The sequence below is a fragment of the Callionymus lyra genome, chromosome 11 (assembly GCF_982586985.1).
Source record: "Callionymus lyra chromosome 11, fCalLyr1.hap1.1, whole genome shotgun sequence".
NCBI lineage: Eukaryota > Metazoa > Chordata > Actinopteri > Syngnathiformes > Callionymidae > Callionymus > Callionymus lyra.
Window position 1 is genome coordinate 11821060 of NC_141828.1, and position 19915 is coordinate 11840974.

At 37.1% G+C, this 19915-nt stretch overlaps 1 protein-coding gene across 1 annotated transcript in view; it reads right to left on the reverse strand.

Annotated features, from left to right (window-relative positions):
* cdh23 (cadherin-related 23) overlaps positions 1-19915 on the reverse strand; it is a 213815-nt gene that overhangs the window by 92214 nt on the left and 101686 nt on the right. Inside the window, exons 10-12 of the mRNA XM_087803328.1 lie at positions 15798-15986; positions 7037-7186; positions 5708-5866 (exon numbers count right to left, since the gene is read on the reverse strand). Of these exons, the coding sequence (XP_087659454.1) occupies positions 5708-5866; positions 7037-7186; positions 15798-15986 (498 nt within the window). The remainder of the gene's footprint in view (positions 1-5707; positions 5867-7036; positions 7187-15797; positions 15987-19915) is intronic.

Here is a 19915-nt window from a genome sequence, read left to right on the forward strand (position 1 = left end):
CGGAACCACTGATTTTTTCTGATTGTTTTTTCAAAACAACTTCATTAGAATGAATAAAAACACTCATTTTTATGGGGTTTATTTCATGTGATACTGGAGCCAAACTGGTACTTTTTAAAAGTAGAGCCAGAGCTTGGAAGTTTCCAAAAAAATAATCTTAACAGAGGAAAGCAAAATGTTCGGGGAAAAAAAAATTGATTAAAGTGATATTTTCTACAATATAAAAACTCAAAATGAATACACCTTGTGTGAGTTGTTTGGTCAGTAATATTTTGGGTTGAATTTTGTCAATTATAAAGACATTCGCAGGGAATCGATTTCATTACTTGTTTAAAAATATGTTTAATTTTTTTATTATGGACACAAAAAAATGTGGTCAAAATGAAACTGAACCTGAAATGAGTCTAGTTACCTTCTTTGAATGAAAATGTTCCATTATTATAAGATAAGTTAAGAAACCTTATTTATCCCACGGTAGGGAATTTCTCTGTAATCCATCCTTTTTCAGCAGCACAGTGAACTGAATTAGAAATAAAGAATTTACCATGAAAAACTATCATGTTTGCACAATTAAAGCACATGTTGCTCAATAAACATGATGTAGTAATAAAAACAGTTGATGATGACCTAAAAAATAATATGTATAAATATAATCTATAAAAATATACTAATATTCATGTGCTCCAACAAGGTTTTTTCTATTTATTTCTATTTTGAAAAGGGTTTGTCCAAAAGAAAATGTCCATTTCATTTACACTGCTAGGGACATAGTAAGTAAGTAAGTGAACGCTATTTGTAAAGTGGGGAAAAGCCTGCATAAATAAAAATGTCTTAAGATGTTTCTTGAAGGCGTCCGGAAGCGTGTTCAGGAACCATCAGTAGATTCTGATCCACAGACCTCAGAGCCCGAGCTGGGGTGTAAGGCTGGATCAGATCAGTGATGTAAGGAGGAGTCTGACCATGAATAGATCTGAAAGTAAGAACCAGAATTTTAAAGTTGATCCTGAAAGAAACTGGAAGCCAGTGAAGAGTTTTAAGGATTGAAGAAATGTGAGTTCTTCTACTAGAGCGGGTCAGAATTCTCGCTGCAGAGTTTTGTATTAACTGCAGGCGATACAGCTCCTTCTTGTTTAGACACAAAAATAAAATGTTACAATAGTCTAAATAAGAAGAGACAAACGCATGGATTATAAGATATAATCTACTATTTTCTGGTTGTTCTTCTTGTTTATGACTTTTGGATAAACTCATTGACTATTTATTTTATTTTTTAATTTTGTTTTTGGGGTATATTTTACAATCTGTACATAATTGCAGTGATGGTCTGATAAGGATTCATGAAGCAGTCATTATTTTTAGAGCCCACATCATTTTTAAACTGATAGCGCCACCTACTGACCTCTTGACAACATGAAACTGCTTCATGAAGCCTCATCAGACCATCACGAAACAGGGATGTTTTGTAAATATGGTCGGCATTTACAAAGGCAGAAACAAGAGTCGACGAACAGACGTTGTTGGTTGACAAAGTTCTTCTCGTACGGTGAGGTCCAGAGAAACATCCTTCATTCTTCAGCTGCATTAATCAAAGAACACGGACGCGTCCTGCGAGGGAAGCTCCTAATGCGAGCCGAGACTCAGACGAGGTTTCAATGGAGAGCGAAACAACACCTGAAAGGCATTAGCAGTCTAATGGTAACCCGCAGAACACCAAACAACATTAACACAAGGGATAAAGTAAATAAGGAATGAATAAAGGAATTCCTCCAACAACTCAAGGAGAGAGGAAATCAGAGAGATTGGAATGATACGAGCAGCTTGTGATGTCGGGAAACCCTCCGGGGGGGAGAAACACGCGGACCTGGACAAAAGCGTAAATCACAATAAATATTTATTGCGATAAGTGATGCTGCGGATCATAAATATTAATTAGCTGCGTGTCTGTGTGTACTTGTATGTTGTGCGTCCGCTGGGAGTGTGCGGCGGCCACGGACAAAAGTTACTTTTTCGGACGCTCTGATGAGCCGTGAATAAAAAAAAAACCAAACAAAGACCTTCAATAACATTATCACGTTGTTGTTTTTTTTTTTGCTTTTTAGGAGGACCTCGCACCGGCGTGCATAAATCCCATTAGCATAGCCACAAAGCTTTGTGCAAACATCATCAGTCGGACCGACTGTGTTTATTTAAACCACTCTGACTTCATTAACGGCACAAAGTGCCAGAGTGTAGTGCAGCTAATAACTGTTAAATCTTCATCGTGAGAGGAAGAATGTTTCCATTAGTTAGTGCGACAGCTGTGCAGGAGCCTTTTCTGCTGGCGCCTCGACAGCAAGAGCTTTAACAGGTTGGTTTTTACTTTCGTTTCTTATTCGTGTAGCAACTCAATATTGAAAAATGTTGTGACACAGAAATCTAAAAAAAAAAACCAACATTTTCCAACCATTTTTAAAATCTAACTTACTCTGGTTCCTGAAAATAAATGTTCTAAGGTATCAAATAATAAAATGAGTCTATTCAGGGAAACATTCGATGGGAAAAATGTACTAAAAGGATATGAGGATCAAGTTGTTTTTCTGACAATAAGGCTCAACATGCTATGGTGTCGCATATAAAAACAACGTCTCACCGTGTGCTTTGTAGTTTGCCAACATTTTGAGTGATATTTGAGCACTTTGTGCCACATAAAATCAATTTGAGGTCAGTAAAAACAATCATTGTTCATACACAAGACACACCGGATTATGAGGCGCCGTTGACTTTTGCGTAAATTTTAGGTTTTTAAGTGCGCTTTATAGCTAAAATACGGTTATTGTGTATTACAGATTCCCCTCTGTGCATTTTAATAGTGATTTATGATTTTGTCGTTGTGTGCATGTCTTCGAATATTACAGATGTTTCGCTATATCGCAAGATTAATTCGCTCCTTATTCGGTTGTGCATTTATAAAAAAAGAATTCTACTTGCGGGTGGTCATGGAACGTAACCCCCTTGATTGGACCTCCATTGTATCATCAGTGTGTGTCCGTTTGTAAAAACTCTCTTTTCATTGAAATATTTACATAAGAAAATACCCACTCAAAACACTGTTTTTCTGGAGATTAAATCTTGTTTACCATAACCACACCCACTCTGCTGTGATTGGTCGAGCATCAAGGTTCGTCACCGTGTGTCATCGATCCCAAAAGTCTCCACCTCCAAGAGACTTGTTGTATAAACAAAGAGGCGAGTGATTACAGCTGGCTGGAGGAGGAGTGAAGCCACTGTTACGTCATAATGGACTTCGCTCTTGTAACCTCTCGTTCGCTGAGATTTCAGACATGACGTGACTTCCGGTCTGTCTGCCTCAAGTGGACACTTGATGAACTGCATCATTTTTAAAACTTGATATATATATTCCCCCGACCTGTTTGGCCGGGTGTGTATGTAAATATTTAATATTTAATATTTAATTAATAATATAAGTCCTAAAAAATGCTAAGCAGCACCACGTAGCATTTTGTCTTTCTTTTTTTTATCATTGGTTTAAACTGCAGTTAGTCAGAGACATATTTTTATATGAAGTATTGAGAAACCTTTGGATGATGAACGTGATACTTTATTTGTTCTGTAAACAAACGTATAACAAAAGCTCTCTATGAAGTTTCTACCTGGTAAAACATGCAGTTATCACACACAGGAAAAACAACAATTACCATGAGTGAGCATCAGTGTTTAAACTTTTGCCCCCATTTCGTGACACAAGTAGATTCTTTGTACGCCATCAATTTCCGGGTTTTGGAAAGCTTTCATGCCTTTTTCACCGTCTGTCCATCCCTCTGTCCCTTTTTTTTAGTGTTCTGTGCCAAGTCCAACCGAGGACCCGAGGCATGACATCACAAATGAAGGCTTGACACGAGCCTCTTTGATTTTGAGTTCATTGTGAAGTTCAATTAAACCTTCACATGTTTGCAAAGACAGATCCATCTACTCCACACTGAATCATGCACTGTATATATATCGACATGGACGCTCCAGTGTTGTGATTAAAAACCGTTCTCCAGAGCTATTTACTCTTTCTTTTCCTTTTTTTTTCCTTACACAAACAAGATTGCAGCTGCTTGTTTGATCAGTCTGCGGCACATAAACAGTCGACCACATTCAATGGACTGGAGTCTGCTGCGGCTAACTGTCTAAATTACTAATGAACCAATTTATGACAAGCCCTCTCTGGTAAACAAATCTGTGCAAACACATTAGTGGACTTCAACACTCGCGCAAACACAATAGATTGTAATCGTGACATATGATGAATAAATAAAAAAAAAGAAAAAAAAAAGGGAAGCTGACATTGGCCGCCGTCAACCTTGAAGGCTGCGAATACTTGTCGTGAAAGTGCGTCGAACATTCTTTTTTTTTTAAATTCAAAACACCTGTTTAATCCGAGTCACGCCTCGAGGATTCACCGCATTTATCGAAGTCCGTACGCGACTGGAGGAGGCGCTAAAGGTGCTCAGTCAATCTGGGAATCCGAAAAAAAAAGAGTTCCTTGGCAGGTCAAGCCCTTCAGCGCGAGGGCAACATCATTCCACGGCGAGGCAATCTCCATTTCATGAGCATCTAGTCTATAAGCACTATTGATTTCTCCCGCTGTTGTGATTTTGCACTTGAGATTGCGAGTGTCTGTCAGGAATCCTGCTATAAAAACTTTCGCCGAACTTTAGTTACCTTTTTTCCGCCGCTCATGTTATCTTAAAGTGAATACTTCTTGAGCTTTTTTTCCTAATTGGACATCATGTAACATGTTTCATTCATCCGCCCACAGGAGCGCTCGAGAAGTACTACAGAGGCGGGTTAGGGAACACTTTCACTTTCACACGGCTGTCACCGGGAAGTGTCAGAAATGATCAAACGGCGGGAACGCTGCCATCTTTATTCGTTGACCAGAAAATGTATGCCTAGGATTCTAAATGTGTCCATTAATAACTTCCAAATGTGGAGAAAACGTCTTAGATAGTCGACTTGATTTACTTCTTTTATCAAAACACAGATGCGGGAATGAGTTATGCTACGAACGAGAACATTAAGAGAGATTTACAGATGCATAAATATCGGCTGCTTCAGAAATGCATTCGAGGGAAAATCTGCTTCTTTTTTATATTGTGTTTTCAACAGCCGGGTTATTTCTGTACTGTCGCTGCTGAATCAGCCTAAACACAGAGCAGATGCACCTGCACATGCATCAAGAGTTTCGCAGGATTCTCGCTACAATACCTGCTTAATGATCCGCAATTTTAAAATGACTCAAAATTTTATGAAAGCAAAAGAAAAGGAGCTTTCGAACGGTGCATAGCATGTGCAACGCAGCTGTGGTGATGAGTTCAATGAGACAAAGACATACTTTTTGAGTGTCTCACTAAAAGAAACATTTATAATTTTACATTTGTTTCACGTAATATAAATAGTTCAAAGTTAAAATCATCCTGTGACGTTAAAAAATCCCCTTTCTTTCTGTCAAAAACACCAGATGTTGAACGTGTATTTTATCTTTGAAAAAGGGACAAAAGCTTAAAATGTAAAATCAAGATTCAAGAGTAAAGCCTCTGGCATCTTATCAAGCGTGCTTTCTGGAAAATCATCCAAAGTGTTGGAAATGTTAAGTGTGGACATGTTAAACTGCAGGAGAGCTCAGGAGTCGGAAGAGGGGGATTATGGGCTCAGCACTCACCAGGATCCGCAGCAGGGAGGTCCCGCTGGGCGTGTTCTCGGGCAGACTAATGTTGTAAACCGGTTTGCTGAAGATGGGTCGATTGTCGTTCTCGTTGATGAGGTCGATGAAGATGCGCGCGAATCCCACGTGGTCGGACATGGACTCGTTGGCGTAGAGCTAGAGGACAGAGAGGGGCCCAGTTATCAGTCCAACAACGATGCTTTAAACTAGAAATATTTTTTTTGTAGAGATAATTTTGACCAATGTCCATTTTTTGAGATTGGTTCAGACAGTGCTTCAGTTGTTTACGCATGTTGGCTCAGATTTATAGCAATTTTCCATGATCGTTATCATCATTATTATATCGACTTTTTATTTCTGTTTGTGGCAAACAGACTCTGTCTGTTAAAATACCTCGAAAATGGAGACAAAGATTTAAATGAATCTGTCAGAAAATGTTGAACCTTTGAAATGATTCGTAATCAATGTCAACATTTGTGAAACATTTAGAAAATTTGATGTATTTCTGCCTATAACTTTAAAAAGCAACAGATTACTCTAATAGAATAATACCAACCCTTAGTCGACATGAGGGTGAGTAGAAAATGACGGAAGTTTGAATTTTTGGTGAACTATCGCTTTAAAATGTTCGTAAATTACAAAATAGATGCAGCACGGTTTACTACAGAGCCTCACAAGTTAATACAATAGGGTCACGTGGGGCAACTTCATAGTTCACCAAAACTTTGACAGCTTTTTTAGCGCAATTGAACACATAAAATCAGTTTTCAGTAAGTAAAACCAAAATAAATAAGTAATAGGAAATTTTAAATGTGCCTTATAGTCCAAAAAATATGGTAAATTAAGTAATAATTTATCTTTTACGTTGCTATAATGTAGCACCTACTTGAATTGGCTCTATAAGTATAAATAATTTGTCTCTGATAACTACTGGAAGGGCTTTGCTGTAATATGATTAGGAGCAGTTTCAATGCGGCTGGTTACAGTATATAGCAGAACTGGTAACATAATGGTCCTGTGTTGAAACCTCATCTAACCAGCCTTACCTTCAGGACCAGCCTGTTTGAAACCAGCATGGTTATTACACTAAGTTGTACCTCACAGCATCAGTGAATGAGGAGACAAATGAGTCATTTCCCACTGATGGCTTCAGCCACCGCGTCCCCTCGACTCATATCCTGTCCGAAAGTTACGGAATATTGACATGTGAATTCGTAGCAGTTTCTGAATCAATCTGGAGAATTGGACAAATCAGCTGCTTTACAAAAATATCGATGCAACAAGGAAATGTGTTTTTTAAGTCGACGGGCGAATATATCAACTCACGGAGAAAGTGAAGGTGCGGATGTTTTCAAAATCCAGCGGCATGGCCACCCTCATCCTGATGTCGGCGCGCCCTTGAACCGCCGTGGGCGAGATGGTGAAGTACTCCGAGTTGTTCCCCGTCAGAAACACCTGGAACATGCTGTTGACCCCCTGCGAAAAAATATATATATAGCGATCACATGATGTCAAATATATTCACATCAATCTTCAGCGTGAGGCGGTGATCAAGACAAAGTTAAGGTGGAGGACGTGCTGAAGGGAAATGTCAAAAGATGGAACACATATAAAAATCGTAAAAAACTAGAGAACGGTTCCGATGTATTTATGTCTTTTGATGATAAAAATGTTTGGAAGATTTGTTCCTTTCCGGCTGTTTGTTTGTGTCACTGTCAGATAGTGAGTCTGGGAAGAATTGCTTTTGTTATATCAACAGAAATTATATGAGCCTTTCAGCGAGAAAATGTACCGAAACTTTATCTCTGTAATAAACACAGAGGAAATATGATTGACAGAAAATGGCTTCCGATCAAAGTGAAGATGTATTTGTACTCTTTCTATGATAGTCAAGATTCCAGGAAAGAACCCGTTGACATCGTCGTTTAAATAAAGCCATCGTGACTATTACCTTGGGGCGTCCAAAGTAAATATTTGAGTACCGCAAAATGTTTTTTGGCAACGAGGTGGATCCTATAAATTACATTAAAAAAGCTTTAAAAAAAGACGACTTCAACCAGCTTGCTTTAAATCGATATTGGAGAAATGTTCACAAATTAAACTAACGGAAATACCATCATTTCAACAAACCCTTTGAAATTTCCTCACGAAATTAAATGAATACATTTCTTATTAATATTTACATATATCACATGTCTTCACGATTCTACCCCAAACACGCCATACATACAGACTTTAACTTTAAACAAACATCCTTATCTCTGTCAACCTTGACCTTCCTTGACTAATAACAGCCATTGACATTCCAACCATAGATAACACTAACATCTGCCAAAATATGTGTATATTTTTCTATCTAGTCTCTTATTTCCTTATAGAATCTTCATTAATTCATTATTTTCCTGACCCACGATTTGAATAATCCTGAGTCAACATGGTAATCCAACATGAGTAATACACAGTTTAATATTGTTGACAACACTTGAATCGTTTTCTTTCTTATTGAAAAAAAAAAGCAATTGATTTGATTCTTGATGACAACCATGACTATCTATCTACACACACACTCGCCGCCTGTCTGCTTTGTAATTGCTGCCAACATGTCTAGAAACTATTGTGTTCTTGAAAAATAAACTATATTCAGACTTGATCAACATGGTATATTTGGCCTAGTTCTGCTGGGAAGACTGTCTCCCTGAAGAGCAAAAAACAACAAAAACCTTTATTCTTCTCTCTGGTTTCAGAGCATGAACTTTGGGTGCAACATCAGGCATAAAGTGTGAAATTACAACTCGCTTCTTTGGAGTCAGACACAGAAAAACAATTCAGCCTTTGCACCGGATCCAAGTTGTAGTTGTTTTTTTGTTTTTTTGGTGAAGATTAACTCAGACGTCTTCCTACCCTCAGACTAGATTACAGCCACGGAAAGCTCAACTGGCCAAATAAATATATATAAGAGGAAACCAGTCCAACATTTTTTTAATTACACAATTGCATCAGAGTAACACAATTAAATACCTTAATCTTTTGTTTTATCTCCACCAACATGTGCATTTCAAATTCAGAAGCACTTAAACATGTCAGGTAAAGGCTTTGTGCGCTTAAAACTGTTGAGGTAGCTGTTAGCACTTCTATGGAAAAGTAAGTAAGTAAGTAATTTATATTTGTAGAGCACTTTTCAAGACCAGGGTCACAAAGTGCTTAAACAGTCAAAACAATACTCAATTAAACATATACTTAAAAGGTCAAGATAACACCGAGACAAACACAGGAGTCTCAGAGAATCAGGGAAAAGTCTGCATGAATAAAAATATCTTAAGTTGTTTTTTGAAGGTGTCAGTAGATTCTGATCCACAGACCTCAGAGCCCGAGCTGGGGTGTAAGGCTGGATCAGATCACTGATGTCAGATGTATTATGATCATGAATAGATCTGAAAGTAAGAACCAGAATTTGAAAGTTGATCCTCAAAGAAACTGGCAGCCAGTGAAGAGATTTAAGGATCTGAAAATGTGAGTTCTTCTACTAGTGCGGGTCAGAATTCTTGCTGCAGAGTTCTGTATCAGCTGCAGCATGATAGCCCAAACACAGAGCAGATTCACCTGCACATACATCAAGAGTTACACATGATTTTCAGTAAAATACAAGCTTAAATGTTAGTGTATGTAAATATTTGGGTAGTTAGACGTTCTACAAACTGACTGTATAAATCTGCATCGATGAGTTCACTAAGAGGGAGTGAGTGTGTGAATAAAAAGCTCTGAATAAATGATAGATATTGCAAATGTTATTTAGTTTCGAATGCCAAAATCACTCAGCAATAAGTAATAAACTCTATATTGAACTGCATCCATCAAAGGGTTAAACCATGTTGAGGACATTTGACTTTGAAACCCGAGCTAAACTTGGTATTAAGCAAACATCCCGGCGCTCTGCTGTATTTCTACACGCGGCCTCTTCAGCAGACAGGCAAAGATTGGCGCGATGCTCTATTGGCATCAGCGCGGCGTTTAAAATAGCCCCTTTGTTTTTGTTTCCATCTGCAGGAGAACCATTGTGCTTGATGACTCCTATTTAAAAGACAATCCAATATGCAGGGATGTCACCTCAAACCGGCCATAAACGTAATTGCTCGTCCATTTGCTTCTGCCTTTAGAAGTCTCCAATAAGAGCAGCCTGTCACATGTGACAGAGCTCGACTTCGGGGACGGCGAAAGTTTCAGACGCAAGTCGAGCAGAAGAATAAAAGACAAGATGGAGCGCGCACGCGGAGGTAAGTACTACTCTTGTTGCAGCCTCGCGGATTTGAAGAAAAAAAAAAGAAAAAAGGGGGAGTTAGTGGAGTGTGAATGTGTCTGGATTTACCTGATGAGATCAAATAATGTTGCTGCTCCTGTTCCCTCAGAGCGACTGGTGTTCAAGTGAAAATAATATTGGACTGAAACATCTGCATCTACGAACGTCTCTTTACGTTTCATCCGACATCTGGTTCCGACACCAGCTACCTTCACGCCGAAACAGATCCCGATCTCATTAACCATTCAGGTGAAATCCACAACTGAAAATGTCTATAATTTGAACATAAGGTTGTTATTTCAACATCCGTCGTTTATGAAGCCAGGTTTTAACGATTGAACCGCATTTAATTACATCAATGTCTTCGAACATCTGTCACGCAAAACAACATCAGTTCGAACACATCGCACATAAACTCTGGATTCAAACTCTGAACCATATTTTGAACTGGAATACCTGAGTTTCGTTGGGAGTGAAAGGGGGAAAATTATAGTCTTTGCTAGAGATTTCTACATGGATTAAGTTGGTTTTAAAGAAGCAGAAAAGTACTACATAACACTCGGTATGCTGGAAACATTTCACTGTGAGCAGATATGAGAACGAATCGCACAAGTACAGCATCACTGAAGTGAAAATTAACCTTTAATATGTGAAAAAACCCAAGTGAACAAGTTCCTGAAATGATTTAATATAAATAAATAATTTAACAAAAAAATGTGTAATAGTAAAAGGAGAGATGTGTACGCTTTGTGTAGAAGTAGGTGTGTACCATTCATATTTGTTTGTCGTTTGTACTTCATGTAGTTGCTTTGTATTGATCCTTAATTAATATTCTTGCTTAAAATAAATACAAACTATCTCTGAAATTACGTTGATAACTGCCTTCAGCTTGTGGCTAATAGTTTAGCAGATTACATTATTATTATTGTTTACATATAACAGGGAATTCTGAAAAATAAATAAACAAATTAATTTAAAAGACACGATATTACATATGGATCACTTTAGATATAAATAACACTTGGAATTCGAAGCCTTTTGAAATGTTTTAGTAATTCATTTTGAAACAGGATTTAGTTTCAATGGATTTTGGGACTTTTTTGGGAAACCGGCAGCATCATCCATTTTTGTAGTCTTTAGCTGTGTCTCAAATTGCATGCTTGCGTAGTTAAACTTAGTTTTGCTGGATTTTTAGTTCATAAGTGCGTCTCCATTCTAACTATGCGAAATGTAGTGCTCCATGCACACTAAATTGTCGTACTAAAACGCTCACAAAATACTAACGATCGATGGACACTTTCTACCCTAAACGGCTGCCATCTTAGTGACGTTGACGTTGTAAACAGATTTAATGTCATGTGTGTATATACCTCCAGGTACATATATATATATACATATATAGTAGTATGAGGATGACACGTCTTCGGTGCTCATACCAGCGTAAATATCTCACAAATATTTAGTATTACTATTTTCTTCTATTTCTTGATCCAAACTTGCAATACGTGCTGCCAGCAGGTGGCGATAGTGTTCCTACAACTGGTTGAAATCATCATTAAATAGTAGTAGAAGAAGAAGCTGTCGCACCTTTTCCAGTTAGTGCGTAGCATCAGTGTTTGATTTGAGACATACTATATGTCGAGAATTTGTTACTAGTTAGTACGTACACTAACCTGATGCATACTAACCTCCAGTGCAAGAAAAGTACGTGATTTGAGACACAGAACAGACTAAATACGCATTCGATAGAGAGATGAGACCCTGAGACCAAGACCCATATTGAGTACTAACACACTGGCTCAATTATATGTTACACTATGAATACAAGCATTTACAATGTGGTTTTGATTCAAAACTTAGTAAAGTTGCACGATGTATGAATGAACGAAAACTGCTATAAAAACGTATCAAAGTGTTTTATTCCTGGTAGCTTCAGAAAGAGCTGTCTGTATTTTGTAGTTGTTAAACTAGTCTGGTACGCACATGGTGACCCCGCCAAAGTTGAGTCATGAAGTGCTTAATAATAATAACTGAGATCTACTAGTCAGAACTATTTCAAAATTGATCCAATCATCAATTGAAATTTGAACATTTAATAGGAGTAACATCCCTTTAGCAATTCACTTGCGTCACAGTGGTCGGATTGACCCACCGGTTCAGGTAAAGTTACATCACTTTTTTAATCCCAGTGTGACTCTTTGCTAACTTCCTAATTTGCAGATATTTCCAATGGAAGCGGCGCTAGCCTTCATGGTTCCTCACCGCTGCCTCGCCACTACAAGCCAGACAGCAGCAAATGCAGCGTAAAGGTAAGTACACACACACACCTGCTGCTAAATACTCTCGCTATCTCTTCTCAACCGATTTCTTTCACTCCCGCCTTTTCTGTTCCTTCGCGCTTCAACACATTTTTCAGACTTATGGTTTTGCTCCATTGCAAGGTATATTTGCCTCATCCACTTTCTCATCTTCACTCTTCTCCCCTCGTCTCCTCCCGACGAGCACTTATCTGTCAAATTCCACCCCGGCGGCTTCAGTGCCCGAATCAATCAGACTTGACTAGCATTCAGTTTATCTGCAGCCGAGGTGATTGATTTTCCTCGTTAGGAATAATTTGATGCTCTATCCCGTCTCTTCCACAGCAAATTAAATTGTACTCCAGTCCAATACATTGGTCGCAGTCTGAGCCCCGGTGTGCCAGGGTGTCTTGGAGGGGTGACAATATGTTGCATTGTTCAGCGCAGGGAACGACATTTCACACACAAAGAACTGGAATCAGTAGTCAGTGATGGTTTTTTACAGAGGTACATAGAGCATTCTGACCTTTTTGTTTCTGGTCTATTTAGTGGGATTTGTGGGTAAGTAAGTAAGTAAGTAATTTATATTCATATGGCGCTTTTCCAGACCAGGGTCACAAAGCGCTTAAACAATCAAAACTCAATAAAAAATATACTTAAAAGGTCAAGATATTTAAAACAGTTCAAAGATCATAATTCAAGTGTTTATATGTAATTGTAAATATAAATAAATACATATTTTAACAATAACATGGTTGAATTCAATGTCTGGAAAATTCTAAATGCATCATTTTCATTTAATTTAATTATTAAAAACATGTCCTTGATGATATACTATGTTAAAAAAAACAAATATTACTTTCTGTTATACAAATCCCAATTTAGCAGCATGAGCCAAGGTCTCAAGCAGGCAACTTTGAACAAAATTGAAAGTATATGAGCTTAATCTTACTACTCTGTAACACATACCAGATAAAAGGTTTTAAAATAGACTTTTATTCCAACTGTAAGTAAGTAAGTAAGTCATTTTTATTTGTATAGCGCTTTTCCAGACCAGGGTCACAAAGCGCTTAAACAATCAAAACAATATTCAATAAAGTATATACTTTAAAGGGCAAGATAAAACTGATAACACAACAGGAGTTCCAGAAACTGTAATTAATTAATGAACTTGATTGATTGATTGATTGATTGACTAGAGATCTTCTTCGGGATGTTAGGTTTCCATTTCACAGCAGACGATAGAAGCAAGTTTCATAAAAACAAGAACAAGAACAAAGTGCAAATAAAAAGAGCAAAGTGCAAACAGATCAAAAAGTACTTAACGGTATACTTGCTTACCAAGAAGCTAAGAACGGTGTTATTTACTATTTCTTTTTAGTGTGAACTTTGCAAATTTCGAAGGTTGGAATCTCAATGGTGTGAATCTCAAAATAAATAATACAACTTTCTTTGATAAGAACAACAACATCACATGTTGTTTCAAATTGTGTAGCCTTTGTCTGTCAAGCAGTTGTTCATCGTGTCTAAGAAAAATGACTCTTTATTAAGGATTAAAAAGGAAAATATACTGTAAATAGGGATTCGTATTATGCCGAAGATCTTTGTTTTTGAGTGTTATTGGAAGCAATTTCGTAGCTGAAACTTAGATGATTGGATTTTTGACTGAGAGGAAATATCTTTTAATGCCAAATTCCTCAATAAAATACATATAAAGATTTACATTTCAGTCTTTAAAGTACTCCTCCGACATTTGAATGTGCAAAATTGTTCCAAAATTGAATTCCTTCCTAATCATCTCAGGGGAGGCCGAGGATGTATCCCAAGACTTTCTAGTACTGTCATGTTCTTGGTTAAATTATCCATAAACAGGATTGATACTTTTGGCCTTTTCAGAATTCCACTCTTTGAGCTGTTGAGAGTGATTTATGCTGCCGAGTGCCGAAAGAAATGTCTGGACCTCTAGTTTTGGACGGACAAAACTCGCGGATCCACAGGCCAGTCTGGCTCGAGTTGAAGGAGAAGCAACATTTAGAAATTTAGAAATCCACCGTGGAGGTTGCAGAACTGAATCACACAAAAAAAGATAGTCTGGAGCAGAAATATGATGCTTGTCTGTTTGAAAGAATCAATTTAGGATTAGAATTGTGCTTAAAAAGTGCTTAAAAAAAACACTAATGTGTTGATTTAAGTGTGTCTTAAATAGATCTTGGACTCCATTGTTTCATCAGTATATGTCTGTTTGTACAAAACTATTTTTTAGATTAGATTATATTAGATTAAATTAGATTTGATTTACTTTATTAATCCCTCTGGAGATTTCCTTCGGGAAATTAGATTTCAGGTCACAGCAGACAATAGAAGGTACAGCAGGTTTCATAAAAGCAAATCAAAAGAACAAAGTGCAACAAGATAAAGGGCAAATATAAAGAGAGTAGATAAAAGGCAAAGAAAAAAGATGGGAAGTAACATTTTAATTGAAATAATTACATTAGAAAATGATCTTAAGGCCCGCCGCCGGAAAACTATTTGTTTTCCTGGAGATGAAATCTTGTTTGCATAACCACACCCACTCTGCTGTGATTGGTCAACCATCAAGGTTTGTCACCTCACGTCATCAATCCCTGTAGAAATAAATTCCAGCCTTTCAAACACGATGCCTGCCTTTTAATCATTCTTTACTGTGGTTATACTCTGTACTGTTTTTGTTATTATTCCCTATTTAGATTATCTATTGATTGAATTGTTTAAAACAGATTTAGATTGTCATGCAGTTCATAGTTTTCAGATTATTTAAAGCAAGTTTAAGATGCAATAAATCAATATGTTCACTGAGTTACAGTCATTGACTTCTATTCTAGAAGATAATATGGATTTTGCCGATATATACCCGTATGTATCTTTGTCAAAGACGACGCTATAAATCAATAACTTTCCCAAATTACTATGACGACTTCCATAGATCTCAAAATATCATAGCACCGAAATGAATGTTGAATTGCTGTGATCTGTTTTTCCTTAATCAACTATAGTCTTACTTCACCTGTATAGTGTCTTGAGATAACTTTAAATAAAATTGAATTGAATTGAATTGAATTAAATGTAACTAGAATTGAAAGCATCTTATTTTAACCATCTCAGCCATATGACATTGTCAAAGAGAACCAGAGTATGTACTTATAAATCAATAATTATCAATTATCAATGCCGTGAATCTCCTCTAGAAGATGTGGACTAGTATATCAGTTCATTTAAAGGTGGATTAAGTTAACTGATAGTCAGGAAAAGATGGTTTAAATTGATAGAGATGATGAAATAGCACATATAAAGAAAAAGATTGTGATTCGACATGAACCAACCTGAATCAAAGCACATTTTTCGTAGCAACACACCAGCCTTATAATCTAAATAAAGTTAATATTGAAGACAGAATGGAGTCGATCACCACCTACGTATTGCAGTGTTGCTATCAAAAACACCAAGAAAAGTCCCTCACCTCATCCTTATCTTCCGCCTGGATGAAGAGAGGCAGAGCGAAGCCCACCTGGGCCAGCTCGGTGATGCGGACACGGTACTCGGAGCTGTTGAACTTGGGCGCGTTGTCGTTCTTGTCTATGAGCAGGATGGTGAAAGTGGTCCGCACCGTGGCGTCCGACGGGCTGCGGTCCTCCTTCAACTCCGTGGCCTTCAAAGAGAAGCACATGGAGAGAGGGCGCCGTCAGACGTACAAAAGACGGCGTCCATTGTTGAGGGAATGACCTTTTGGATTGAGGTGGTCGGCGCACAATCTCCGGCAGACATTTACAGCTTTTCATTTGTTGAATCACACAAAAAAAAAGAAAACGCTCAGACAATCATAGAAACAGGCCAACAAGTGGGGTCAAGTCAGGGTCACGTAATGCACATAAGTAGAGATTTCATTGGAAGACGGGGTTTTTTACCGCGTCTTTCCCTCCGAAAAAATGTGAGGCCGGGTGATATTAAAAAATGAGAACAATGAAGGGGAAAAAGTCAGCAGAGGTCTTATTATTGTAAGAAAAAATGCCAGGAGCGAAGTGAGAAGCCGCGACAAACGCGCCGGCGTTAGCTAATCAAGGTAGTGCCGTCTCACTCGTCCCGACGCCGCTGAATCATTTGACCTCCGCCTCCACACGCTCGCCACTATCTAAGCTGCCTGATCTTGAGAAATTAGTTTTATTACTCCGGCGCACCACAATCAATAGCGGCTACATCTACAAAAGCAGAGAAAATATGGAGGAGAAAAATCCATATCTTATAAATACTTTTAAGGTGTTTTTTTTTACTTTCAATTTCAGCACTGTTGCTTATTATGGTTTTCTGTCCTTTTTTGGGGGATTGCAATTATTGATTTTAATTTAATTTTTTTTTTAAATATATGAGGAGGCTGGGACCTGAGAAAACTGTTGTGGACCACCAGGTAAGACATGTGTGACGCTGCTTTAATCAATCAATATTGCATATATATACTGAGGATAACATTCTGTTTGTTGTATAAATATATATTGTGGTAGTCAAGTCAGTTAGTCATAAGTAGTCGAAGCTATCTATCTATCTATCCATCCATCCATCCATCCATCCATCCATCCATCCATCCATCCATCCATCCATCCATCCATCCATCCATCCATCCATCCATCCATCCATCTATCTACAGTATCTATCTATCTACAGTATCTATCTGTCTGTCTGTCTGTCTGTCTGTCTGTCTGTCTATCTATCTATCTATCTATCTATATATATATCTATCTATCTATCTATCTATCTATCTACAGTATCTATCTATCTATCCATCCATCCATCCATCTATCTACAGTATCTATCTATCTACAGTATCTATCTATCTACAGTATCTATCTATCTATCTATCTATCTATCTATCTATCTATCTATCTATCTATCTATCTATCTATCTATCTATCTATCTATCTATCTATCTATCTATCTATCTATCTATCTATCTATCTATCTATCTATCTATCTATCTATCTATCTATCTATCTATCTATCTATCTATCTATCTATCTATCTATCTATCTATCTATCTATCTATCCATCCATCCATCCATCCATCCATCCATCCATCCATCCATCCATCCATCCATCCATCCATCCATCCATCCATCTATCTATCTATCTATCTATCTATCTATCTATCTATCTATCTATCTATCTATCTATCTATCTATCTATCTATCTATCTATCTATCTACAGTATCTATCTATCCATCCATCCATCCATCCATCCATCCATCCATCCATCCATCCATCCATCCATCCATCCATCCATCCATCCATCTATCTACAGTATCTATCTATCTACAGTATCTATCTATCTACAGTATCTATCTGTCTGTCTGTCTGTCTGTCTGTCTGTCTGTCTGTCTGTCTGTCTGTCTGTCTGTCTATCTATCTATCTATCTATCTATCTATCTATCTATCTATCTATCTATCTATCTACAGTATCTATCTATCTATCCATCCATCCATCCATCTATCTACAGTATCTATCTATCTACAGTATCTATCTATCTATCTATCTATCTATCTATCTATCTATCTATCTATCTATCTATCTATCTATCTATCTATCTATCTATCTATCTATCTATCTATCTATCTATCTATCTATCTATCTATCTATCTATCTACAGTATCTATCTATCCATCCATCCATCCATCCATCCATCCATCCATCACTCCATCCATCCATCCATCCATCCATCCATCCATCCATCCATCCATCCATCCATCTATCTACAGTATCTATCTATCTACAGTATCTATCTATCTATCTACAGTATCTATCTGTCTGTCTGTCTGTCTGTCTGTCTATCTATCTATCTATCTATCTATCTATCTATCTATCTATCTATCTATCTATCTATCTATCTATCTATCTATCTATCCCAGTTGTTTTGGGCAAGAGGCGGGGGACACCCTGGACAGAATGCCAGTGTCGCCAGTGTGTCGCAGGACACAAATTGTCCTTTTATAATGCTTTCATGGACTAAAAGAGGGGCTAGCATAATCTTTTGGCCGATAGAAACAGATTCTGAAAAAATGACATGGACTTAAGGGCTACCAAAAGAAATACCAAAAGGTTGCAACTAGCTTAATATTTAAGTTACAGAACTCTAATTTTTTTTTTTTGGAAAGAGACGAAGAAAACTTGCCTATTCACGCTATTGCTATTTCAGTATAAAAGATCAGTGGTCCTCTAACTAGTGATGGTCTGATGAAGCTTCATGAAACAGTGTCATGTTGTTTGGAGGTCAGTAGGTGGCGCCATCAGTTTAAAAATTATCTTTCTTTAAAACAGTTTTTTCAAATCAAAGGAAAATAGTGCAGAGACCGCCATCTAGTGGACTCTGAAAATAATGACACTGCTTCATGAAGCTTCATCAGATCATCACTAGTTAAAACCATGAAAAGCTTATTAATCTATTTTCTATTTATTTTGTTTGTCTCGTACTCATTTATTTTTAAATATAATTTTCAAATCACCACATGTGTAAATTTGTTAGACATACCATGATAACGACACAAAATAACTTTAAAATAACAATTTGATCCAAGTCGGTCGACTTTCGCATTTCAGGTAAACAGCAAAAAGGAAAAAGAAATGGAGTCCAGAGTTAGAAATCCATGTCACGCTCCCTTTCTGGTGAGAACCTCTGGTCGCACAAATCGCAGCAGAGGAGAAATGCTGACAAAAAAAGTGGACAAGGCGGGAAAGTGGTGGGTGAGGACTGGCAAGTTAGAAAAACTAAGTGAGAGAGATTTAGTCTCAGTGGGGGGACATGGGGGCTTCACAGAGTACCCTTAATCTCCGTCTTTCCTTCAGAAACACTCCACTGCTGTCAGTTAACGGAGAGAAACTTTAGTTCGGAGCCGAGTGCAGAGGACGGTGTTCACAGAGGTTCGTACATGCAGAGGTTCACAAGGAGACGTCGTCGTCTTGCAGAAGGAAAGTTGAGTCTAGTGAGTAAAACTTGTAAAGTTGACTTGATTTAAAATGAACAAATGAATCAGGATGAATTGTGGAGAATATAGATACAATCCAGTGTATTTTATTTTTTATATTTATATATATAAAATATATTTAAAAAATAATACTTATACTCAATTGCAACAATGTGTGTCTTATATGTGTAACTAACCCTTTATAAAGTCACCAGATTTGACATTAGTCGAACTTAAAATGTATTTTTCTTTTTTTGTATTTAGCATCTTAGATGTTCACTTTAGACTCTTAAATTCAATGATGTCATTTTTTTTCAGATCATTGGATATCTCTGCTTTTTAAATAAGAGTTGATTTTTTTCTAAATCTTTCTCTATGATAGCAAACAGTAAATATGTTTTGAAATAAAAGTCCATTTTTAATGCTCCTGCTGGCCATGTGAAATATATTATATTATAGAGGGAAAAAAAGAAAAAAGAATCAATCTTGAATAGGAATCCAATGAATCTCAGAAGAAAACAAAATCACTTTATTTTATCAATATGGACATTAAATTTATATATATACATATATATATATGTATATATATAAAAAACAGACTATAATTAAGAAAATGTCATTTTAAAAGTC